General features: G+C 39.2%; 1 protein-coding gene across 6 annotated transcripts; it reads right to left on the minus strand.

Annotated features, from left to right (window-relative positions):
* Nucleotides 1-13483: 13483 nt before the first annotated feature.
* LOC120103776 lies at nucleotides 13484-22378 on the minus strand. Of its 6 annotated transcripts, XM_039120814.1 has the most exons (7): nucleotides 21950-22378; nucleotides 21730-21789; nucleotides 21566-21600; nucleotides 21369-21425; nucleotides 16148-16325; nucleotides 14537-15322; nucleotides 13484-13761 (listed from the first exon to the last, which is right to left on the minus strand). In XM_039120814.1, exons 5-7 carry the CDS (start codon nucleotides 16217-16219, stop codon nucleotides 13699-13701), a joined length of 921 nt encoding a protein of 306 aa, XP_038976742.1. In that variant the 5' UTR covers nucleotides 16220-16325; nucleotides 21369-21425; nucleotides 21566-21600; nucleotides 21730-21789; nucleotides 21950-22378; the 3' UTR covers nucleotides 13484-13698. The 6 variants fall into 6 exon arrangements, with proteins under 6 accessions (XP_038976742.1, XP_038976741.1, XP_038976744.1 ...); XM_039120813.1 differs by having other exon boundaries at nucleotides 21730-22378; XM_039120816.1 differs by lacking the exon at nucleotides 16148-16325 and having other exon boundaries at nucleotides 21730-22378.
* Nucleotides 22379-27490: the final 5112 nt, after the last annotated feature.

The raw sequence follows: 27490 nt of genomic DNA on the forward strand, positions 1-27490 counted from the left end.
GGGCAAGATCTTCAAGATCTACTACGTACACATTGCCACGTCTTATTCCTTTGAATACTAAGCTATTGTCAATTGAGTTAGTTATGATGCAAAGAGTTGGCTTAAACAGAACATCAAAACCTCTATCACATAATTGACTTATGCAAAGTAAGTTATGCTTAAGACCATCTACAAATCGTACATTATCAACAAAGGTTGAAGAGGTGATTTGTACTTTACCTATACCAACAATGTGACCTTGGTTATTGTCTCCAAATGTCACAGCACCTCCCTTTTTAGGCTCTAGGGTGAAGAATTGCTTCTTGTCACCCGTCATGTGTCTTGAGCAGCCACTATCCAAGTACCAACAGTTTTTGTCGACTTTGGCTGCAAGACACTCCTACACAAGGAAATCATACAATTTTAGGTACCCAAGTTTTCTTGGGTCCTTCAAGGTTAGTAATGTTGGTTCCTTTTGGAACCCAAATCTTTTTAATTTTTCTTTTAGCTTCTACTTTCCTATGGTCACACACATTAGCTTTATGTCCTACTTTTCCACAAAAAAAATAGGTTATATTCTTAGTTTTACTTTTTCCTGCTTTCACAAAAAAAGTTTTTAAGGAGCTTTTGCTTATTCTTAGGTTTATACCCTAAACCAGCTCTATTAAATACAGCTCGTTGATTATTAAGTATCATTTCCAATTTTTTAGAGCTATATGTAAACTTTTCAACAATAGGTTTGTATTTTTCAAGTTCTTTTATTAGCTTTTGTTTTTCTGTTTTCAGTATGTTTAAGTCTTTTGTGAGATTATCTTTTATAATTTGTTTACCATTTTTAAGTTCTGAAATTTTCTTGGTTAGTTTTTCGTTATCTTTAATTAAGGTATTAGTTTTTTGAATTAACATTTGGTTGTTTGTTTTAAGTTCTAAATTTTCTTTAATGATAAAATCCTTGTCCTTAATTAATTTATCGTATTTATGGAAGTGAGATTGATTAGTTAGTTTTAGTTCTTTATTCTTAAGATTTATTGTCTTATATTCATCCATTAGTTCATTAAATGCATCATACAATTCATCAAAGATAAAATCTAAATGCGTTTCAGATGTTACCTCATTTTCATTCGCCATAAAACAAACGTTGGCCTTTTCCTCTTGTTCCTCATCCGATGATGATGTTGATGAATCGGAGTCCGTCAAAGTGGAGACGAGGACTTTCTTTTTCTTATATTTGCTGCCCTTCTTCAGCAAGGGACAGTCAACTCTGAAATGTCCCGGCTTCTTGCATTCATAGCATCCGATTCCTTCATTTTCCCTTTTCTTACCTTTATCCTTATTGTAGGAACTTGAGGGACCTCTCCTCTGATGAAAGGACTTCTTCCGGTTGATGAATTTTCTAAACTTTCGCACGAGAAGAGCCTCATCATCATTTCCCTCATTATCTTCTTCTTCGCTGCTGCTACTGCAAGATAGATCCATGTTAGAAGAAGTAGATTTGAAGGCTATTACCTTTTTCTTATGAGAGGATTCTTCTTCGCTGTGTTGTTTCATTGTGAGCTCATGCGTCATCAGGGATCCAAGAAGCTCCTCAAGTGACAGCTTGTTCAAGTCCTTGGCTTCTTGGATTGCCGTTACCTTGGCTTCCCATGACCTTGGCAAACAATGAAGAATTTTTCTGACAAGATCACTGTTAGTATAACTTTTGCCAAGGCTTTTTAGGCCATTGATAATATCAGTAAATCTAGTAAACATGCAAGTGATAGTTTCATTAGATTCCATCTTAAATAATTCATATTTATGAACTAGTATGTTTATTTTAGATTCTTTTATTTGATTCGTGCCCTCGTGGGTCACTTCAAGTCTATCCCATATCTTTTTTGCAGAATTGCAAGTAGAGACTCTATTGAATTCATTACGGTCTAAGGCACAATAAAGTACATTCATTGCTTTGGCATTTAGTTGTACCTTCCTTCTATCATCATCATCCCAATCTTTTTCAAGTTTGGGTATAGTAATATCATCTACAAAAATCGAAGGAATGTATGGTTCATTAACTATGGTGCTCCAAATCTCATAGTCTTGTGTTTGAATAAATATTCTCATCCTAGCCTTCCAATAGGTGTAGTCGGTTCCATTGAAGAATGGAGGTCTATGGGTGGATTGCCCCTCAATAAGAGAAGATCCAAATGGGGTTGTCATTTTGATCTTTTACTCTTTTAATATAAGAGTTTCGGCTCTGATACCACTTGTTGCCCAAGAAGACAACCCAGGAGGGGGGGGGGGGGGGGGTGAATTGGGTTATGACTTAAATCTCGACCAATTAAAAAACTATGTTTAATGATTAACTAATTCTATTTCAAGTATTCAGGTTAAGCAATTTAAATGCAGTGAATGAGTAGAGAAAGTGTAAGAGACAAAGCAGCAACCAACACAAACACAAGCAGTTTTATAGTGGTTCGGAGCTAACCCTTGCTCCTACGTCCACTCCCCAAGCTACACTTGGGAGTTCACTATAATCCCTTGGATTACAGCCGGTTGTTTTACAAGCTCACAACCCAACTTGTTGTTTTACGAGATCACAACGAACTCGGTCGGTTTTCACAAGCTCACCGACTAGAACCACCCCATTGTTTTTCCGGGATCACAATCGAACTCTTACACCGTTGGTTTTACCCTCGGCTCACCAACAAACCTTACAACCCTTGATTCAATCCTCTGATTGAATCAAGTAAGAAAATAGTTTGGAAAAATTACACGGAAAGCTTCTTAATAAGCAAATATTAAACAATATGAAAAGAGTGAAGTTAGAAGCCCTCAAACAGATTTTGAAAGTGGAAGAAGGGGCTTCTCGAATTCAGAGTCTCCTCTTTGAATGCGCTAAAGACTTGATGTCAGAAGGAGAGCCTTGAATGCGAAGGAAAGAGAATGTAGGATGAAGTTCAATGCGCTTCTTCCTTCTTTCCCTTGTATTTACTCTTAAGAGCCTTTGGTTGGTGGAAATCACTTTTTCTTTGAATAGAATCTCTCTCTTAATGTCTATTACTGTTCACTCTGGCTATTTAAGTAGTCCACTTTGAAAACTAGCCGTTAGACACCAATTTATGGCCGTTCTGCACAATCTGCAACTCCTGACAATGTGTCCGTTGGGATCGGAGTCGACTCGCTCGATCTGGAGTCGACTCAGCTGTTGCTGGAGTTGACTCATGCTTCACTGGAGACGACTCGCCCACTGTTCAGAATTTGAATTAAAGTGCTGTCCCGTTCTGGAGTCGACTCGGCCAAACTTGGAGTCGACTCGCCAGTATCCGGAGATGACTCGGCCCTCTGGAGACGGCTCGTTCTCAGGATTCCAGAGATCTATTTTTCTGTATTTCTTTCTCGAGTCGACTCGAATTATCTTGGAGTCGACTCGGCTCTCAGAACCCAAAAACTGATCTTCTGTCTTTGGAGTTGAACTGCCTCGGAGTCGACTCGGATCATCTTGGAGTCGACTCGGCTCTCAAAGCCCGTAGTTGGTTCTCTGACTATTAGTCTTGCTTTCCTCTGAGAGTCGACTCTTGCTTGTTTAGGAGTCGACTTCCCAACCGTTGGAGTCGACTCGAATTCTTCCGGAGTCGACTCGGTAACAGGGTCCAGAAACCACTTCTCTGTCTTTCGGTCTGTTATTCCTTGGAGTCGACTCGGAACTGTTGGGAGTCGACTCGGTAAGCATCGGAGTCGACTCGAAGCCGTTGAGTCGACTCGGTGACAGGGTCTGAGATTCATCTTTCTGTCCTGCTCTCTGTTCTCAGTCGGAGTCGACTCGCAGTGTGCCGAAGTCGACTCGAGCCTGTGCCAGAACATCTGAAACACTTGGAGTCGACTCGTAATCCTCCAGAGTCGACTCGAGTTTCAGCCTTTGACTCAAGCTGATTTTCACATGCACTCAAAAGAAGATTCTCACAAATTTTGCCTGAGATATTATATTGAATTCATTAGTATTACATAAAATATACTCAAATGCTTTGGTCTCATCAAAATCAAATTGGGGTATTATCAATCACTCCACATGTATTTTGGGTAAAAACCAAAAAATAGCCGTTTGGAAACGGCTATTTTCTGTGGCCCGTTTATTCTGTGGCCCGGGGGGCCTGGGCCGGGCCGGGCCCGGCACGGCCCGATGCCCATCTCTACTCCTTACCGCGTGACATGTGACAGCAGATTATCTACGGTGTTCGGTGTCTCGATGTAGACGCATGGCAGCATCGGATGGTGGATATATATATATGTATATATATATCTATATGTATATGTATATGTATATATATATCTATATGTATATGTATATGTATATATATATCTATATGTATATGTATATGTATATATATATCTATATATATATATGTATATATATATATGTATATATGTATATATATATATATATATATATATATGTATATATGCTGGTTGACAAGCTTGTTTTTGCTGGAATTTATTATGAGGGAAGGGGGCTTGTATTTTGACACTTGGCGGCCTTCTAAATGACATAACGTGCCAAACATCCATTTTGATTATATCATGGCACCCTGGATGTTGTCAAATTATGTCAATTGAGTCACTTGAAGTCGGAGTTGGAAGGCTTAGTCTAGCATCGGTTGGCTCGCAATCCTTTTCGACTCCTCAATAGAGGTTTTGCACCTTAGCTCATGAAGTTACTAACTGCCTATAGCTATGTGCCTATGTTGGACCTATCTGGCTCTTGCCATCTGTGTAATTGTCAACAACCATATGTTCCTTCTGGTTAACATTTTTTCTTCTGTGTTCCAATGTATTAAAACGTTGTGTCATAAGAAGGTCATTCATCCCCTAGTTTATGTTCTTCAAAGTAAATTATATAATTTGTTAACTCTTTATATATAACGAAAATGTCTAATTAAAATGGCGCCGACATTTATCTTCTCTGCTCCACCTTGATCCCTGGAGTGCTTTTTATTGGAGATGTAGTTCCTAGAAATTACCAATAATTACATAAAATAGTAATTTCAAAAATTAATAACAAGATTAGTTTAAAAAAATAAATGGGAAGGAAGATGTTCTTGGAATGAGGCATGTTAAAAGGCTACCTTATGAACAAATTTCACCTCCATTTGTGATTTTTCTATCCCGTTCAAGTGAGTGCCAGGAAACTTGGGGTCCTACGGAACTCGATTGGTAGGCGGAGAAAGGCACCAAATCTTCAACAGCATCAAGGTTATTGTGTGCGGACATACCACCGACATCTGATCAGCTGGAAATATGATGATCGGGATTAAAGAAAGGATAAAAGTAGCGTAGGTTTGGATGCCTTGATTTTCAAAAATTTGCATCACCATTACACTACTGTTTGAAGAGAGATTAACGGTATAGCATCGAGCTACGGTAGGGATATAGCATTGGGCTATAGTAAAAAGCTAAGTTATGCCTATTTCTAGGATAAAACGTAAAGCAAAACTAAGATGAGATAAATATGCATCGGATTGATTGTTGAAGGATCTATTACAAAGTACAATTCTACTTATTTATACTAATAGATAGTGTATACACACTTTGATGATTGCTCTCATGTCTGGCCTCTATTCTTAGCAATTCTAGTAACTAGCGCTACGTATGCCTCATTATGCACGCTCCTTAGTATAGTTGCTCCACAACTGTTAGACAGATAATCATGTATTTTTTTGGCTAAGATGCAGTTTTATATTTGAGGCTATCCTTCAAAATGTTTTAGTCATCTTAGTCTACTTCTACATATCGTAGCTAATTATAGCCAAGTCCTAGGCCTTCGGTTTGTTTTTGACCTAACTCTTCTCCTTCGATCTGTGCATCCACACATGTTGAATTTTATTGTAATCAAACTTTACTCAATTTAGTAAGGGCCATGTGATGGATTTTATCAAATCTGATTTACGTCGCGCTTGCTCTTAACCATCAGCTAGATTGTTGAGATAGGGTATAAATATCCCTCTTGTGCAACTTCACTGTGAGATCATCTCTAAGGTACAATAAATTCAGCTTAGTCCTCCTATCATGACATCATTGTGTGAAGATCTGATCCAATTAACTCTCCTTTATTATCCAAAAAGAAAAGATAGAAAAATTGAGAGCGGAAAAGAGTGGAAAAATAAGTGGGCAAGTGGAAGTTCTCTATCTGATAAGTAGTTGTACAAGGCTTGTCTCAGGTGTGATATGTTGTGCTCAAGTTCGAAGATTTAGAGCCTTTTTATAGCCTCAGCTCAGGTAACCACAGGAGAGGCCCATAAAGACCTCAGCATCTCTCTCAATAAAGACCTTAATGGTTTATGGACGGTAAGTTAGAAGTGATCGCACTCAAAGGCTACAGTATAAATTATGCAGCTGCAGAAAGAATGAGTTTAATATTTGCTCATAAAAAATGAATCAGTTCAATCATGCAATGAGATCTCAACTGTCTGCGGCCAGGGAGGCCTTCAAAGCTATCAAGCAAAAGGCTGCAGAGCTTTCTACGAAGCTAGGTTAGGCTGAACAAAAGGCTAACAAGGTCTGGGAGTTTGTCATCTGAGCTAAGGGGTAAGTCGCAGAGGCCAAGGAGCTCGTCATCCAAGCCAAGTAGAGGGCCGCCAAGGCAATTGAGGAATATCTCTCCTTAGACTAGTATAAGGATGACTACGAGGAGAACGCGACTGATGCTTTTGTAAAGGGCTTTGAGGAATGTTGAGCTCGGGACCAGCAACTCTTCCCGGAGATGGACTTTTTCGACCTTCAACCTAACTTCGGTGAAAGAAGCGATGAGGACGGCGAAGGTAGCGAGGCCGGCAGAGGCGGCAAAGATGGCGAGGACGGCGATGTTGGTGAGGGTGAAGGCAAAGAATGAAGCCCTTCACTTCTTTACCTTTTTTGCTTTGGACTGGGCTTGTACTTCATTTTTGGCTCGATTTTTACCGAGGTTGATGTACATCTATTTTTGCTCGACCTTTGTCGAGGTCAATGTATATATTTAAAAGTAATGAAAATAAAGAATTTTCTAAAATACCTGACTTCAGATTTTGCTTATGTTGTCTACTTTTTGCTTGTGTTTGGGTTATAGCATTGAACCTTCCTTTGACGCATCTTCTTATATTCAATTCCAACCACAGGATTGGCAAGGGTTTTTGGCCTATCTTGGGCTCCTTGGTTGATCCTTCTTGAGTTTGTCTCTAGATAAACTCTAGGTGAGCTTGGCTTTAGGAGGTTCCCGGTCGGCCTTGGGTGTCTTCTTAGTTGACCTCTTTGGAGTTCGTCTCCGAAGGAATTTTAAGTGAGCTTAGCTTGAGGAGGTCCCAAGTTGGCTTGGGGTGTCTCCTTAGTTGACCTCTTCGAAATTTATGTTAGGAGGAATTTTGAGTGAGCTTGGCTTGAGGAGGTCCCAGATGGATTCGGGGTGTCTCCTTAGTTGTTCTCTCTAGAGTTCGAGTCTAGAAGAACTTCAAATGAGCTCGGCTTGAGGATGTCCTAGACGGATTTGGGGTGTCTCCTTAGTTCGGAGCCCAGGCATTCGTGGGGTGTCTTGAGTCAAAATGCTTGTTATACTTGTCCAATCTAAAAGATAGAGACATAACGAGAAAATTTTTATTAGGAATAAACTTGAAATACAAACGAACCTTATTGGTGATAAATATGAAGATTGTCGAAATTCTAAGTTCATGGGATCAGAGCATCGTCAAGGTGCTCCAACTTATATATTCTAGGTCGCATTGATTCGGCTACTCAGTATGGGCCTTCCCAGTTTGGGTTTAGCTTTTCGGGCTCTCTTGGTCAAAATACTTCGATCTTTCTTAAGACGAGGTCGCTAAGTCAGAAGATCTTACTCTTGACCTTTGAGTTGTAGTACCTAGCTGCTTTCCACTGGTACTTTGCCAGGCGGATTTGAGTTTGCTCTCTAGTTTCTTCCAATAGATCAAGGTTGGCTCGGAGCTGATCGAGATTTGTTTGGTCATCAAAGCTTTTCACCCGAAGTGATGGAAGCCTAATCTCTAATGGGATTACTGCCTTTGTTCCAAAAGCAAGGTTGAAGGGCGTCTCTTTGGTGGGGACTCGAGACGTGGTTCTATATGCCCACAAAACACTGTAGAGCTCTTCAACTCACATGCCCTTTACTCAGTCCAGTCTTGCCTTTAGTCCCTACAAAATCGTTCGGTTGGTTACTTTGGCCTCTCTGTTCGATTGGAGGTGTGCCACCGAAGTAAACCGGTGGTCGATTCCGAGCTTAGTGTAAAATTCTGTGAATTGGGCATTGTCAAACTGACGCCCATTATCGGTGATGATCACTCGAGGGAGTCCGAATATAGAAAATATGGCCTTCCAAACAAAATTTTGAGCTTTCACCTTGGTAATCCAAGCCACTAGCTCGACTTTTGCCCATTTGGTGAAGTAGTCCACCGCCACAAAGAAAAACTGGCACTGCCCGATTGCCTTTGAAAAAGGTCCAAGGATGTCGATTCTCCACTGTGCAAATAACTAAAGGGCACTAATCGGTGTCAGCGACACAGCTAGTCATTATTGGATGCTTGCCTAGCATTGGTATTGGTTGCATCTCTTGACGATGTCGGCAGTATCCTTTTGCAGGGTGGGCCAACAGTATCTTTGTCATAAGATCTTATAGGCCGAGGATATTCCCCCCAAGTGATTCCACAGATGCCCTCATGCACTTTCTAAAGTGTATAATCTACCTCAGTCAGACAAAGGCATCTGAGGAGAGGCAATGAAAATGATCTCCAATATAACTTGTCATCAAGGAGAGCATTGTGGGAGGCTTGTTGCTTCATCCAGCAGGCTCCACCCTAGTTCGTAGACAATTTTTCATCCTTCAAGAAGTCGAAGAGGGGATCAATCTAGCTCGGCTCGACAATAGTGTTTATCATGACCTCGGGCTCGTCGATGCTCGGCTTCTCTAGGACTTCGAGAGATGTAGCTTTGGTCGGGTCGACAATCTTCGAGGTGGCTAGTTTTGACAGCAGGTCGACCCTTGCATTCTCCGTATGAGAAATCTAATGTATATCAAAGCTATGAAAGGCTAAAGTGATGTCGTTTACTTTATGTAGATATATGATCATCGATGGCCACCGAGCTTCGAATTCTCTTCGAACTTGGCCGACGATCAATTGTGAGTCTTTGAAGACCTTCAACTGCTGGACCCATGCTCCTTGGAAAGCTTGAGCCTGGTGATGAGCACTTCATATTTAGCCTTCTTATTTAAGGTTGAAAACTTGAATCGCAGAGCGTACTCTATGATTACTCCATCTGGGCTGGTAAGTATGAGCCCAACCCTACTGCCCCCTAGGTTTGATGACTCGTCTACGTGCAGGATCCATAACCACTCTGTGGTCTTTATTTTGGAGAGCTCGGCAGGATCTTCATTAGGGATGGTGCATTCCACCAGAAAGTATGCCAACCCTTTTGCCTTGATGGACGGCCTAGGTTGGTACTCCAAGTCGAATTCTTCGAGCTTCACTGCCCACTTCACCAACTAATCTGCATTTCTGGGCTTTCTTATAATTTGCCTCACTGGCTGGTCGGTCAAGATTGTGACTGAATGGGTCTAGAAATATGGGCGGAGCTTCCGAGCCGAGATGATGAGAGCATAAACCACCTTCTCCAACTTAGAATATCTGGTCTTGGCATCTTGTAGGATACTACTTGTGTAGTAGATCAGTTTCTAGCATCCTTCTTCCTCCTGCACCAAGATCACACTCACAGCAGAAGGAGAAACGACTAATTATAAGTAAAGCATTTCTCTAACTTATGGCTTGGTGAGGAAAGGCGATAGAGCTGAGGTACTTCTTTAGTTGGTCGAAGGCCTTTTGACACTCTTTGATCCATTGAAAGTTCTTTGGATGCTTTAGGATCTTGAAGAATGGAAGGCAGCACTCCACTGATTTGGAGACAAATCTTGCCAGCGCGGCGACCTGACCAGCCAGGCGCCGAATTTCTTTGACGGTCTTTGGGAGTTGTATGTCCTGCACTGCTCAGATCTTCTCTGGATTTGCCTCAATGCCTCGCTGTGTCACTACGGAATCCAGAAATTTTCTTAACGCAACTCCGAAGGCGTACTTCGTCCGATTGAGCTTTATTTGGAACCTTTTGAGGGTCGCAAAAGTTTCCTCTAAGTCGGCTATGTGCTGCCCCATTACTTAGCTTTTTACGAACATGTTATCCATATACACCTCCATGTTTCGGCCGATTTGCTCCTTGAAGATCTTATTGATGAGGTGTTGGTAAGTTGCCCTTGTATTCTTTAAGCCAAAGGGCATTACCTTGTAGCAGTAGAGGCCTCTGCCAGTGAGAAAGGTTGTTTTCTACTCGTCTTCGGATGTCTTTTGGATCTGGTTGTACCTAGAGATTGCATCTATGGAGGTTGGTAATTGATGTCCAAAGGTCACATCTACGAGCTGATCAATCTTGGGAAGTGGAAAGCTGTCTTTCGGAAAAGTCTTATTCTAGTCGGTATAGTCGATGCAAACTTGTCATTTTTTGTTAGTTTTATTCACAAGTACAATATTGGCTGACCAATCAGAATAGTTCACCTCGTGAACAAAACTATTCTCCAAGAGTTTGTCAACTTTTTGGTCGATGACTTGTTGTTTTTCTACGATGAAGTTTTTCTTCTTTTATTACACAAGTCGATGAGTTGGGTCCACATTGAGCCTGTGAACCAACACCTTGGAGCTTAAACCCAGCATGTTGTTGGGCCGACTAGGTGAAGTCATCCGCATTGGCATAGAGAAATTGATTACTTTACCTCGATTTTCTTCACTCAAGTTGGAGCTGATCCAAACAGTTTGGTCAGGCTTATATTTCTTTAAGGGAACCTGCGCCAACTCTTCGGCTAGTTCTCCTCGCTGCTCCTTCAGTTTGTCCCTTGTGTCCAACCCTTCTATCGGTAGGATTTCTATGGATTTCTTTCTCTTGAGGGTGGCCCTGTAGCATTGACGAGCTATCATCTAATCACCTCAGATTTCTCCTACTCTGCTCCTTGTGGGGAATTGCATGAGCAAGTGGTTGGTAGATACCACAGCCCTTTCTCCTCATAAATATGAGGTGGATTTATTGCTGGAAGACAACAGCCTCTAGCCAGCTTTTTTTTTTTTTTTTTCGGTTGAGCTGCTGAAGCAACAGGGCAAAAGGAACCATTAACATGCATATCAAGGCCCAAAGGAATCCACTGACCTACTATACATTCCAAATTACATGATCACCACATCAATCAAAATTAGAAAGAGATGTTTGATGATCTATCATGCTCATATATCTAAGTTCATTCCTTTCTCTTTGATGTATATACACCATCTTTAAATATCCAATGACACTTCTAGCTGCAGGATCTATTAGAAGTATGCCCTAGAAGCTAATTTGGCAGAAAAATTGTATATATTCTGAGACATAAATTTGTACTTGATCTTTTTATTAATTAATAAAATTGGATATTTTTTTCATTCATGTTATTATCCGTCCATGAATTGTCCAAAGAATTAATAAGATAATGACATATATTCTCAAGAGTTGAGAATTTAAAGCATGTGCCATTGTTGATTAATTTCTGAATTACTCTTGATCGATGGATCATTACGAAGGACGGTGATCGATTCGATGAGATTAGTGCACATATCATATTTTTTAATGGACGAGTCTTGAGTCCACAGTGTGGGGACACTGAAATGATTGTGCAAGTGCTTGTTAGAGAATAAGGGTACTGAGCGTGACCAAAACAAGAAGTCACTTGGATGTCAGTGATTTACTTGATGCTGCAGTTGTATGATTGGTACTTAGACCTGCGATGCCATAGCTATTCACAGTGAGGTCGCTGTAGTTTGACGAGCACATAAACATGGGCCCTATCCATTAGGATCCTTGTGGTGCAGATTGGCTGCAGTAGGTTCACTGTCAAATTAGGATTGCATCTAGATGGGATCTATCGATCTTGATAGACTAAGAGAGATCCTATGTGATTTATGAGTCTGAGTTCGAAAAACCTTGGCTAAGACATTTTGGAAAAGGAGTTTTCTAATCTCGAACTTAAGTCAAATAAATTTTGACATATGACAGATGATGGGGTTTGAGGAGTTATCCATGACCTCCATCTTGTCGGGATCCATGATAGAAGGACTATATCATACGCTAACTGCACCTAGAAGTTCATCTATTCCGTTTTACTGGATTGTCACTACATGCTGCTAGGTATCACTGGTGGATTGTAAGACTCGAAGGCATTCACTTGATGATCAGTAAATTCTGAAGAAAAGAGTTGAAATTATTTCAACCAATTGAAAGGAGTTTCAATAATATTATGATGGAGATCACAATATATCTCACTATCAGACAGAATCGAACCTATGGGGTCACACATATAAGAGATTTTGATCATTCCGACGGTTGGATTGCGATTTAGAATTGCAATATATCTTGATTGTCAATTTGATTGATAATTGGTTTAACCCACTAAGAGTTAGTGAGTTAAAGAAGGAGGATTTCAATTGGACTAAATCAATTAGGCTTAACCTTATTAGATAAGGATGGAAAGTCCTAATTAATTAGAACTCCTTATTTAATAAGGAACTTAATTCATAAATCCAATTTGGATCCTAATTGGATTAGGATTTACATGAATCAAATTGGAGGACATATTGGGTCCTAATTAGATTAGGATTCAATTAATCAAGAGGAACCATATGATTCCTAATTGAATTAGAAAATCTAAAGCATAAAAGGAAGGAACTCCCCCTCCTTTTCTTCCTCGGGTGAAACAAAGGAGGGGCATCCACCCCTCCTTGAATCACGCCAAGAACCTCTTGATTGCATCACGCCCCACCCCTCCTTCCTTTTTTGGCCTTCCACACGGCACAAGGAGAGGCTATGTTGCCTCTCCTTGGTTCTCTCCAACCTCTTTTAAGTAAAGGATTGGAAGGGGTGAATCAAGAAAGAATTTCTCCAAATCCTTTTCCTTCTTTAAGCTAGACATGATACATAAAGAGGAGGGGGGCGTGAGGGCTAAATATGCATTAGAGATTATTGAATTCAGCCTTCTCTTCCTCTTCTTTAGCCGCAAGGAAGTCCTTTTCTTCTTCCTCCTTCCAAGAAAAAGAGAAATGTTTCTTTTTCTTCTTCCTTCTTCCTCCTCTTGGAAGCAATCAAAAGTTAATTGCTTAGCACTCCGATGAAATCAAGATGCTTGAAACGATCTGTACCTCGTGTGGATACCTATAAAGGTTGGACACTTGTACGGTTTAATCCTTCGATCATCAGATAGCGGTAAAGATCTACCCGCTCAAAGGTAAAATAGAATCTTTACAATTCTTTATTATAGAATTAAATTAATCAAGTTTTAATTTTAATCTCTTTTTTTTAATTCATAATTTTCTGAGTTTGTGAACTCAGAATTTTTTTGAATTCTACCCTTCCTGGAATGTTCATGTGATGAACAACCCCGCACGTGTGTTTCCACTGCAATCGTCGCAACGCGTGCGAGAGTAACCCGACGGGATCAACGCTCCAAAGCAATACAAGATCTAAATTACAGCCTTTTATGGCATATATGATACAGCAAGTTACACAGACTACAGATATGTACCACTTGACAGCAGCAGCCATTTTAACTAGGAGAGAAAACAGGTATTATAACTAGTTAACCGCACACAGCAGGCAGCTGCTGACACACTGCATTATGCATGATTGCAGCTATCTGATGATTGATTACTTTTAATGGGAACACCTGAGGCTTTGCATCTTCAGACAAGTCATTGCCATCGTGGTGTTTCTCGCCTGTCACAACCAAAACGATATTGTTTTAAGGGAAGCATTTTCCTAGAATGTTAAGGATCTCATGGTATAACAGAATTAGGCTTACACTATTCTCTTGACTGAATATATTCAGTACGCTAGTAGGAACAAACAATACTTAGCATATACAGTAAGTCTGTATTTACTATTAAGAATAAACTGAAGAATAGGTAATATTTGGCATATCAAAATCCACCGTATGGAGTACATCAACTTCTCTTTTTTTATGCTTCTCTGAATTGTGGGTGATGGCCATGATATATACCCTTGGTTAGATAACTAATATAAAAATAAGTTATATCTGATTGGAAGGTTAAAGGGATGAAAGGAAGAAACAATTTCTGATCAATAAATCATGCTGGGATTCTGTGGAGACGGTCAGTAACAAGCCGGCTCTGCTTTAGCTCTGAGCTGAATGGTGGAAAGGAGATATTGCATTTAGAAAATGTGCACGAACTACTGCACCCAAAATCCTATCTGAATCAATTTTGTGGACTGGGTGACCCATGGTGGTCAAGATTTTCCTCCTAAATGAGCTATTGCCCAAGTATGTCCCTAGCACGCCGTATTTTTAAAACAAATTTGGACATCATATCTGACTGGGAAGTTGGATTTGCTGCAGCATAGCGAAACAAACATTTCCAGTTCCTTTCCCAGTCTTGATTTCATTTGGTCACTGAAGAAAAACAAACTAGCTTATTCAAAGTAACAAGTAGTTTTTATACACATGCAAGAAAACATTCCAAGTTTGCCATACCTTCTTCACTTCAGGAACTGATTTACAGTCTGGAGGTTTCTCAACAGCCAGTTTGGTTTTGTATGGTATCAAGTTGTGACCAGGTGCATGCTGTGAGACTCCGGTTCTAGAATTTGTCACGTCTGACACAGACCTGTTGGTAGGAGGCCCAGATTCAACATTAGACCCTGGACTCTCCTGTTCCCTCAGAATCTCTCTGTCATCAACACTACTGATATCATTCTGTTCAATCTCTTCTATGCTTCTACTTAATGACGACAAGGATTCTCTGTCCAGGTCTTGCATCACAGCATGGTTAAAGTTTTTCTCTGGCTCAATTTTTTCCATGCTTCTTCTCAGCGAGTCTATATTTGATGTTGTGGATCCTGGATACAGCGGTCTAGTTTGAAGAGCTTGACTGCACTTCGTATCCTGCTTGAAGTTTAGTTCATTTTCAGTTTCTGTAGAAGGGGCATCAATAGTTTCTGCTGCCCCATCTCTAAGACTTCCATGCTGCAGAGCTGTTTCATCATCTTCTCCAGTTTGGCTAGAATTACTACCATCACCACCATAATCCAATGTGAGCTCAGTTTGCTGGTTCTGTTCCAAGGCCTTTAAAGCTCGAAGCCTTCTGTAGTATTCTTCAAAGTATGCTTTCTTTTTGGCAACTAAGCCACTAAACTTGTCCAGTTCCTCCTGGCGTCTGTCGTGAGTAAACACTGACCTTTTCTCCCATGACAATGACTCAGCTGCAAATCTTCCAAAGGATATAGAACCATGATCAAGCATTTGCGAGACCGAAGCTTCCTGCAAACCACATTAACAATATTAATACTCTACATAAATGAAAGAAAACAATATATTTAAATAATTACAGCACCCCAATTATCTTTCATTGGCTTCTTTTATCACATGCTATATTCTCTGCTAACTTTGTATCAAACTTAATATAATATCCATATAAATCAACAGAAAATGTAAGAAACAAAAAGGGGAAAATTAATATACCAACACAGCTGAAAGGTAATGTATCATGAGTTCAGAATTCAATATAGGAGAAGAATAACAAAGTAGGTCACATCAGGAAATACAGAGAAATGAAACTCAGGTACTTAATAAAGCTCAAGCACCCATTTAGCCACCCAATAACAACAGAATAGGAAAATTATATTCATTATAGACCTTTTGCATAGCAATCTAACTTAATAAGCAGATGTAAGGAGTTTATATCATCCCAACTGTATATACTTCAAAAACAGCAATGAAACTGCAAGGAGAGGAAAACAAGCAAAATAGAACCAATAAGACCACAGCAGAGAATAAAAGAACTCGTACCATTCTGTTTGCAAATATAGTGTAGAATTTGATACAATATATTACATGTAAGATCATATATTAAAAAATCTGAAATGCAAAATGAAACTAGCAATAGATAAATATCGTATCATTGTAGTTAGCATTTATGTAACCTGAATAATGTCATTAAAAAAGGGTTTAAAGAGCAAAAAATAGATGGTTTGATACATGTAAGAATGAATTGCTGTTAGTTTAGCACTCTAAAGGAGCATTAAAGATTTTTTTAGACAAATAATTATGATGGTGAACAACCCAAAGAGATTAGAAAAAAATTACTTGAGAATCATCTCGATCAGATAACTCCTCCTGTGACCATCCATAATAAGTCTGACCAACACTGGTCGCCATTTCATGTCAACCAGTTACTTTACAATTATTACACAATATTATGGAGGCAAAAGCAGTCAGTTGATGGTGCCTCCCATTCTACAAAAGTATAAGCAAGGGCAGATACCTGCATTAGGAAAAAGAACGACAGTTTTAGTCCTTAACCTTGATAGCGTAAAAGTCAAAACACTGAGAATCATATTCTAGTTTAGATTGTCACGGTAACAATGTCAAAATATGGGATAACGATGATAGAGGAAATGTAATAACATGAGATAAAAGTTGCGAGTAAAAGTAGGAAAAATAACGAATCTCCTGAAATTTGAGTATGTAAAAGGGAAGAGTACAGCAAAATCTTGTCAGAGTGATTTGTAAAGTACTTGCAAACTTTGCTAGATTTTTAAAATACTCTATTCATCAAGAAAATTATAAATATATTTCAATGACCATTGTGCTAATGCATGGGGTTGAAAACTTCTTGACCACAAGCAGATGAGAGTATAATCAATTTAGGTTTACATAAAATTCAACTTCTTTAATTGCATTTAAGAAAGTCTTCATCCAAAACAAGAAAACAATATCTGAAATAGGCTGGGTCAAAAGCAAGGTAGTGTTCCAACTTTAATCCAAGAAAAATTAATGTTTTTTCCATAGGTTTGACTTTGGGGCAAAATTTTATATCACATTTATAATTGTCTTGTAAAAATTGGTTGAAATCCTTTACATGATAAAAAAGAATTAACAACAGTAAAAATTATGATGCTCTGATAGGCATAGGAAATTGATGGGAAAAATGAAAAATCAAATAACTTAATACAGACTAAATAAAAGCCATGGAGCAAATTTTCTTCCAAGCCTCAAGGAGAACAGTAAAGGAATGATTTAAATTCCTTGGGGACCTTTTCAGATTCGACATACTTAACAAAAGACTGCTGTAATCATTAAACAATCCAAATAAATTAAGTTTTGTAAACGAGCTAAGATAGTAAATTAAAGTTAGTCCAACACTCACGGCAGTCATAGTTAAAACATAAGCTGAAAACATATCATATCTACTTTTACGAGGTCAGAACATTCTTGGACAAGCTAAACAATGAGAAAAAAAAAAATCCTGGCTTCTGAATATTGCCACCTATTCTTCAATCTTCAAAACCCAAATTCAGATCTTTTTGTTTTTCACAACTCAAGCAGATGTTTAACTAGTGCCAAATTTCGACTCTCAATAAATAGAAACTAAAAATCAGGAAAAAAAATTTATCAAAGCAGCTCTTCCATGATATTATAAAATCCCAAACTCCAACGTTAGATAAGTGACTCTAAATACCTGGCATAAGACGCGCGCGCGCTGGAGAGAGAGAAATAACAAAGCAAATAAGAAATAAAGAATTCAGCTAAATAATAATTAAAAAAAAAAGACAATGAAAAATTTAAAGAGATCAAGATAAAGGGTTCCATCTTTGATGGGCAATCAAGATAGAGATTCCAAAACCAAATCTTTGGCAGAAAATCGAATCCAATAGAAAGAAAAACATAAAATCTAGCTCCCGAACCTTGGCTAGGGGCAACAAATCATCCATTTGGGATCAAAAAACAAACCCAGAAAGAAAAAATCCCCTTCGAAAAGGCATAAAAGTAATACTATGACAAATTGTTGGCAAATAAATCAAAATATACTTACATACTTCAAGAATACTGCGATCGGAAAACAAAGATGTAAATGTCAGAAAAAACACCAGAGCATCCCAAATTAAATGAGAGCAGAAATAAAAATGAAAAAACAAATTAAATTCATTAGCCAATCGCAACAATTAGGAGAAAAGTTATCCAATGGTGAAGCAGGCATTTCAGCTAACTTAATAACAAGAGACATAAAAGAATTGCAGAAAAAAAATAGCACAATAAGATTCACACAAACTGGTAGTTCATGTAAAAAAGCCCATCTATTTATGGTCGGGATTTTGTGAAGAGAAAATGTAAATATGCGACACATTCTAGTATTGAGCAAACAACTCCTGATTTCTGACAAGCAAAACACGAACTTTGAGAATATCGGTTCTCGAAGTCAAAATCGTACCTTTATTGAACCATCTTTATCTCGAAACTATCATCAGCTCCAAATCATAATGAATTCTCAGGAACAGCAGAAAAAACACATCAGAAGAAATTTAATTAACAGTTTTGTAATTAAAGATGCCTTAAAAAAAATATAATCTTCAAAAAACAAGAAATTAGAAGGCAAAATGGGAAAAGGAAAAAGAGGCTCAAATTCGCCCACTTCCAGATGTTCCCCGCCAATTGCTAGAGAAGCTGACACGCAAAGGAAGAAAAGAGCAATTTTACAAGTCACCATCATCTCATCAATATACATACATACACACAAAAAAAGAGGAGAAGATCCCCGCTCCTCCTCTCCTCGGTGATGACCTCTCCAACTTAACAATGAATGCAGATTGGGTTGTCAGCAGTGTAGGTAGACCTTCCAAAAATGCCTCGCTATTGCCAGAGAAGGTGGCATGCAAAGAAGAGAACAAATTTAAGAAGTCAACCCTTGTTGCATCAATATTCCTGCAAAAACTGCATCCATTACAAACAAAGAAAGCAAGGAATGCTGTACCGGCCGGTTCAGCCCGTACCGAACCAATACTGGCTGCCGAACGGTCTGGTTCGGTGTTAAAAAACCCGTACCGGCCCGAACCGGCTAACCGTATCGCCCGTACCGGGTTCCCAAATTTTTTTTGGAGCTTTTGGATACGTGAACCAAGAGGGTTCCCTCCCAATCCGCAAGCTACCAATGCTTTCAAATCAAGATCTGGCCAGAACAGGTCCAGCAACACATGGATAATTTAATCTAGTATACCAGTCCAAAAATTGGTGTCCAAGACTATTGATGCTTGTTGAACGTCAATAATAGACAAAAAGCTAATTTGATTCAAGAAATCACAGCCTAAGCAATAAAGTAATACTATGACAAATTGTTGGCAAATAAATCAAAATATACTTATATACTTCAAGAGATAATGCGATCAGAAAATTTTTCGACCTGAGCACGCTGTTCCACAATCAGATATGCTTGCTAAAGAGACATCAATGGTTAGGATTTATCGAGGACAGCTTCCACAGAAAATCACGAATCAAGCCCTATAAGATAAGAATGACTAGGAGCTGTAATATTTCATTTAAAGGCTATCAAAGAAAGGAGTAAAGATGTCATCATCACCCAAAAGGTTCGGACTTTAGCTGCTGCATAGGGTCAGCAATAGCTCAGAAGATAAATAGATAAGTAAGACACAGCATGACACGAATATAACTTTGAACAGTTTTTTATGAGTTTGGTAAAATTCTAGGATGATGCAGTTTGAAGGTCGAGCCACAAAAACTGATGAAGTAGATTTACCATGAATAAAGCGGAATGCAAAGTGTATAATCAACATAAAAGTTGTGGTTAAAAAGGTGATAGCTGGCAAAGAGAGTGGCTATCCATAATTACCTAAACTACAAAGGCCGGCGGACAATAGAAACTCAAGCAAGTACATTATCATCTGAACGCAATACAGTGTACTATTTATGTAAATAAATTAAACAAACTTAGTCTCAAACTAGGTGGAATCAAGAAACTTCATCTCATCTAAAGGGAACCAGAAAGAAGTATGGGCCGTCAACCACGTACAGGTCAAGGAATTATCTGTGTTCAAATAGAAATCATCTAGGTCTAGCATGGAAGGTGCAAGAAGACAACGTTTTTTATTAAAAAAAGAAAAAAATATTAAAAAATGTTAGAAAAAAGAAAAAGAAAAAGAAAAGAATGGCTTCCAATAATAAAGAACACAAAGCTATATCCACTACAGGCCAGACACAAGTCAATTCTTGTATAAAAATAAATGGAGCCTTTTTGGAAGCCAAAAAAGGAATCATGTTTAGCCTACGAGAAGTGAGTCCTAAGAAACCAAAACAGACAATTTACCTACAATACACAATATTTGGCTTTGTAACGAGCCAACCTCAGTTCGAAAATAAATCACCGAGTCAACCAGATATGCTAATTGTTGGTCCATTTGACTTTAGAAGATAAGACTACATCCCTAAAAAATAATAATCATAAAACAATCATTCACAACTTAATAGAATATAATCATCCCGACATATCACAAGCCTTACCTTTATGATACATAATACATTCAAGAAAACAAAAAAAGGCATCCCCAAGGTTTCTGCCACTTAGCATCTGAGGTGTTTCGAATACATGATGCACAGGTCAAATGGAGCAACCTTACCATTGCACCAAGCCCCGCCCGCACGTAATACATTAACAAACATGCTCAGGCATGAAATCATGAAAAAAAGAGAAAGAGAGGTTGAAAAAGAAATGGTAAAGTATCCAGAACAACATGCAGAAATGTTTTCCAAGCCAATGGAAAGTCATGCAGATCAATGTAACCAACAAGGTTAACAAAAAATGATTAAATGATTGAAGGATTGGAATTACCACACAGTATGTCACAAGGATATAACCATAACTGATGGCCAGCAGACAAAACAAAGAGAAATTCTTCTGGTTCTGAACTTGATCTAATATAAAAAGGCATAGGAGCTATACAGGGATTAGTCTAATAGTTCGGTTCTGAGATTATGCAAATGCATTTTCAGAAGATCATGTCATTATCTCATGGGAACTGCATATGATACTATTTGAAAGTGTACTAAGAGAACCAACCACATTTGTCAAATAAAATATTAAGCAACATACACAGCACATAAAAATGGGAGCAAAAGTAGAGCTGCCACTGTCATGATTTATAGAAAACAAGGATGTAAATGTTAGAAAAACACCACAGCTTCCCAAATTAAATGAGAGCAGAAATAAAAATGAAAAAACATATTAACTTAATTAGCCAATCGCAACAAATGGGAGAAAAAGTTATCCAATGGTGAAGCAGGCATTTCAGATAACTTTATAACAAGAGACGTAAAAGAATTGCAGAAAAAAAAAGCACAATAAGATTCACACATAAACTGGTAGTTCATGTAAAAGAGCCCATGTATTTATGGTCGGGATTTTGGGAAGGAGAAAATGTAAAAATGTGACACATTTGAGTATTGAGCAAACAACTCCTGATTTTGACAAGCAAAATACAAACTTTGAGAATTTGGGTTCTCGAAGTCAAAATCGTACCTTTATCGATACCATCTTTATCTTGAAACTATCATGAGCCTCCAAATCCTATGAATTCTTCAGGAACAACCGAAAAAACACATCAAAAGAAATTTAATTACAGTTATGTAATTAAAGAAGTCTTACAAAAATATAATCTTCAAAAAACAAGAAATTGAAAGGCAAAAAAGGAAAAGGAAGAAGAGGCTCAAATTCACCACTTCCAGAAGTTCCTCGCCTATTGCTAGAGAAGCTGACACGCAAAGAAGAGAAGAAGAGTAATTTCACAACTTGCCCATCATCTCATTAATATACATGCACACAAAAAAGAGGAGAAGATCCCCGCGCCTCTTCTCCGATGGTGATGACCTCTCCAACTTACAATGAATGCAGCTCAGGTGCCAGCAATGTAGCAGACCTTCCACATATGTCTCGCCTATTGCTAGAGAAGATGGCATGCAAAGAAGAGAAGAACAATTTTTAGAAGTCACCCTTGTTGCATGAATATTCATACAAAAATAAATCCGTACACAAAAAGCGAAGAAGAAAAGGAGAAGGAACAATGCTTGAAAGGTAACTGAGAAATCACTATAGATGCTCACCTCCTCTCTCAAGTAGAAAGCTAGGAGAAAGGAGAGGTGGAAGGCTGAGCCTTGTTTACCAACATATAAGAACCAGCTCTTTGAGAAGGCGATTATCCATCACATTGTATGCCCGCCCATGCTCCTAATTCTTGGAACCATTATAAGTACCATTTTGAACCTTATGTCTTACATGAAAAGTTAACATAATCTGCGGCATTAGATAAACAGGTCTACTGCAATAAATAAATAAGGTTTACTGCAAATCCGAATATGACTCAGAGGGTACCCTCTCAACTCACAACCTACCAATGCTTTCAAATCAAGATCTGGTCAGAACAGGTCAGCAACAAATGGATAATTTAATCTAGTATACTAGTCTAAAAATTGGTGTCCAGCACTATTGATGCTTGTTCAACGTCAATAACAGACCAAAAAGTTAATCTGATTCAAGAACACAGCCTTAAGCAATAAAAGTAATACTCTGACAAATTGTTGGCAAATAAATCAAAATATACTTACAAACTTCAAGAAATACTGCAATCGAACAGTTTTTCGACTTGAGCATGCTGTTCCACCAATCAAATATGCTTGCTAAAGAGACATCAATGGTTAGGATTTATCGAAGACAATTTCCACAGAAAATCACGAATCTAGCCCCTATAAGATGAGATGACCATGAGTTGTAATAGTTTATTTGAAGGCTATCACCGGAATGAGTAAGGATGCTGTCATCATTGCCCAAAAGGTTCGGACTTTTGCTGCAGCATAGGGATCCAACCATGGAATGCCGTACCGTACCGCCGTACCCGGTACGTACCTAGACCGGTACCGGAACGGATAAAAACCGGTATTTTCCGATTTTTTATCCGAACCGGCCGGTACGGGTGCGTACCGGCCGTTCGGAGCCCGTACCGGCCGTACCGGCCTCGTACCGGTGTGAACGATTTTTTTTTTTAGAACCACAGCGCGCGTGTTTTGAAACTACCGCATACCGGCCGTACGGTACCGGTACCGGCCGTACGTACCGGACCGGACCGTCCAACATAGCTCAGAAGATAAATAGATAATTAAGACACAACAGAGACAAGAATAAACTTGAACAATTTTATGAGCTTGGTAAAGTTCTAGGATGATGCAGTTTTGAAGGAGCTGATGAAGTAGATTTACCATGAAAAAGCGGAATGCAGAGTGTATAATCAACATAAATTTTGTTAAAAGAATAGTGCAAAAGAGTGGCTATCCATAATTACCTAAACTACAAAGCTAACGGACAATAGAAACTCAAGCAAGTACATTATCATGTGCAACTTAGACAAAAGCTTATCTTAACCAAGTTCAAAACTTTTTGAAGATATACTGAAGAAAAGGAGAGAGGGTAAGAGACTTTACCAAGATCTCCCCACTTCTACGCTCTCCACCAAAATCTACTTTAAAATCTCTCAGAAATTCAAGAAACCCTTAAAAGAATATTGAAAAAATAATCCCAGCAACTGGAAAGCAAAGAAGGGGAAGATGGAGAAGGAGACTCAGATTCACCAATTGATCTGCAACTAATAAATCAAACGGCTGCAAACGGTTGCCTGCAGAACAACAGCAGCAGACCATCCAAGATTGCCTCACACATCAAGAGAATAGTTGCTTTCCTCTCAAATGTAGCAAAACCCTCATCCAAGAATCATCACAGCCTCTTTGCATGGAACCAAAAGCAATGCCGCTCTCCAGTTTGCGAAACAAAGAAGAAGAAGAAAAGCAAAGAGAAAAACAAAACAAAACAAAGAGAACAAGATAACAAAGAAGCACACCATCGCGGCCATTATCCACCCGGGAGACCAACAACAAGTTGAAGGAGAAGAAAGAGAAGACCAACAAATCTTGAGTAAGAGAACTAGAAGCCGACCTGGGGAAAAGATCCCACAGTGTCTCTTTTTCTCCTCCCCCATCGAACGATCGTTGCTGCTCGGCTGTCTGCGGAGCAGCAGACCTTCCAGAGCTGCTCACTCAATCGCTGCTAAAGAGCCGCGGCCAGATCTGCACCCTCTTGTCTATGATATCTGCTATCTGGTGGGGGAGGTGGACTCCTTCCGAGCCACGCATGTCTTTCGTGAGGCGAACAATGCAGCAGACTGGGTCGCCTCATTCGTAGCACACCACTCTGGAGCCGTCCTATGGAGGGGTTTCGAGCGAGTGCCGGTGGCACTAGAGCATGTTTTGCTTTTTGATTATTCTGGGCGTTTTCACGGTTTGCAGTGAGATGCCGGTACACCAAAAAAAAAAAGAGAACATAATCTCAAGCACCAAACTATTACATCCACCATGAAAGGCTTGATCAAATCATTCAAAGTTGACAGTAAGAGACAACAAAAGCAGAGAAATTACTATAACAGATCCATGAAAACACTAAAGTTATATGTCACAGTCACAAAGGCAAAATATAGCATACAAAACCACACAAATAGATGTTGGGCATTCCACAGACGTGGTGCATGCAACAACAAATAAAAGCAGGTGGACAACCAATTGAATCACCAAGGCTAACAGAGCAAAAAAAGTTTGCTCAAAATTTGATGACCATCATTCATGTCATCAAATGGAGCAAGCAATGGCAGCGAACTGAGACAACAACCAGCACAAATCTATGTACAACAACCAAGCAAAATGAGAGATATAGAAGCAATAAAATAATCCAAACTCTTTATATGAACCAGAGAAATAGTCTTAGCATCTGACGAGATAAGCCTCCAAAGAAATTCTATATAGCAACCTTTTAAGCTCAATGGTTTAGGATTTTCCATGGATTTCGTTTGATTTTGGCTATTCACATTTCTTTATTTCAGTCGGTTTTTCTAGAGAATTACATTGCATACCAAAGAATTGAGGCATGATTAATTTCGAGGACGAAATTTATTTAAGAGGAAAGAATGTAATGTCCAGGCCCGATACTAACTAGGCCCAATACTTTTGAAGCCCAGTTTAAGGGTATTTGGGCCAGGTCATTAATGGGGCCGTATTGGGCCCATGGATGGCAACCCTCACCTCAAGCCTAAGGACTGAAGTGACGGGCCCCAGCTGGCCAGTGGGGGAAGGCCAGCTGTTGGGCCCTCATCCATGCATAATGGGAGTCTTCCACCTCTCACCCTGGTTGAAAGGACAAGCCCAGCTGGCCTGAGGGAAAGGGCAGCTGTAGGCTTCCGAAGCAAGGAGGAAGGAGAGGGTGCCACCTCTCCAATAAGCAGAGTTTATTTAAACTCCCAGTTTCTTAGCTTAGGAGTTACTATACCCTCTTATTCCTTAGCCCTCTGGAGTACTAAACCATAGAAGCCAAACCCTAGAGCCGAAGGTTGAAGGAGCTAAACCTCTGAAGCCCTAGGAGAGGAAGGAGGGATTTCTTGAAGGGTGTACTGCTCGGCTACAGCCAACCCGGAGCAAAGTATGACCTGATTTACTAAAATAGGTTTAAACAAAATAAAAAGGGAGGAAGTTCCTCTGTGGAATGTTTCTTCCCTCTGTTTCAAGTTTAAACAGTAAAATAGAGGGAGGAAGAGTCTGGCACAGAGATGGAAGAAGAAATAACCTGTACTACCTTATATGATACACTGCAAAAATATTTAAAAATATGACAATTTGACTAGTCTGAATACCCTGTTACCCATGTATGAGGCTTCGTGCTATTGTGGGCGGTAGTCGGCAATAGCACGGCCGTGTCACGGATCGTGTCCGGGGCGTGACATATGTCACCTCAGTTGTGGTTATGATAAAAATAAAAAAGGGAACAGAAATACTTTGAACACAACTGCAATTAATATAACTTATGACGTGAATGCTTTAAGGCCTGCAGCATCACGAGAAGATTGAACTTAGGTGAGATCAAATGAATAATGCTTATCGAACATTGAATTAAAACAACAAAATCCAATTAACATAGCCCAAAAAAAAAAATTTGTTAGTCCGAAAATTAACTATTTATCAAAGACGGATACAATGACGGGGAGTGCAATCAACTAGCAGACCATTTCATCCACAGTTTAGACCAACAGGGACCTACAGACAGCATCTACCAAAAAAGGGTTGATCATATCATTCAAAGTTGACAGCAAGAGGTAACAAACGCAAAGAAATTACCATAATCCAACCATGAAAATACTAAAGTTATGTGTGTCTCAGTCATAGCGGCAAAAACAGCATACAAAACCACATAATGCCAACATTAAATAGATGTTCGGGCATTCCACAAACGTGGTGCGTGCAACAACATATTAAAGCAGGTGGACAACCAATTGCATCACCAAGACTACCGGACCCAAAAAAAAGTTTGCTCAAAATTTGATGACCATCAATTACGTATCATCAAACAGAGCAAGCAATGGCAGCCAACCGAAACAACAACCAGCATAAATTTATGTACAACAACCAAGCAGGACGAGAGATATAGAAGCAATAAAATAATCCAAACTCTTTCTATGAAGAACTAGAGAACTAGTCCTAGCATTTAACGAAATAAGCATCCGAAGAAATCCTATATAGCAACCTTTTAAGCTCAATGGTTTAGAATTTCCCGTGGATTTAGAACGTCAGAGATCATTTCACATGCCAGAACAATATAGAACATAACCTCCAGAACCAAATTAGACGGAGTCCCACCAACAACCAAGAATACCAAATGTAGATTGAACAAACACCGATCAAAATATTATCTCACTATCATTCAAGTCCAGAGAGAACTTAAAGCAAAGTTAACAAAATAAAATATCTGAACCAAGTTCAAAACTTTTGAAGATATACTGAAGAAAAGGGAGAGAGGGAGAGAGACTTTGACCAAGATCTCCCCATTTCCTACACTCTCCACCTAAATCTACATTAATCTCTCGAAAACACAACCGTAAAAAAGAATATTGAAAACAAAAATCCCAGCAATTTGAAAGCAGAGAAGGGGAGATGGAGGGGGGCTCAGATTCACCGATTGATCTGCAACTAATAAATCAAAATGGCTGCAAACAGTTGCCTGCAAGATTGCCTTGCCGTCAAGAGAATAACTGCTTTCCTCTCAATTGTAGCGAAACCCCTGCAAGAATCATCACAGCCGCCATGTAAAGAACCCAAAAGCAGCGCCGCTCTCCCAATTTGGGAAAAAGAAGAATAAGAAAAGCAAAAGAGAAGGCACATAAACAAAGAAAGAGAAAAAGATAACCAGAAGCACAACATCATGACCATTATCCACCCGGAGACCAACAAGTAGAAGGAGAAGAAGAAATAGAATACCAGCAAATCTTGAGAAAGAGAACTAGAAGCCGACCTAGGGAAAAGATCCCACAATGTCTTCTTCTCCTCCCCCCATCTAACAATGGCTGCTGCTCGGATGTTTGCGGGACAGCAGACATTCGAAAGCTGCTCGCTCTACCGCTACTGAAGAGAATATAACCTCCAGCACCAAACTATTTCATCCACAGCTTAGAGTTTAGACCAACAGTGACCAACAAACAGCATCCACCTTGAAAGGCTTGATCATATCATGACAGGAAGAGGCGACAAAAGCACAGAAATTACTATAATACATCTATGAAA

Source organism: Phoenix dactylifera, unplaced genomic scaffold, assembly GCF_009389715.1.
Source record: "Phoenix dactylifera cultivar Barhee BC4 unplaced genomic scaffold, palm_55x_up_171113_PBpolish2nd_filt_p 000886F, whole genome shotgun sequence".
NCBI classification, from domain to species: domain Eukaryota; kingdom Viridiplantae; phylum Streptophyta; class Magnoliopsida; order Arecales; family Arecaceae; genus Phoenix; species Phoenix dactylifera.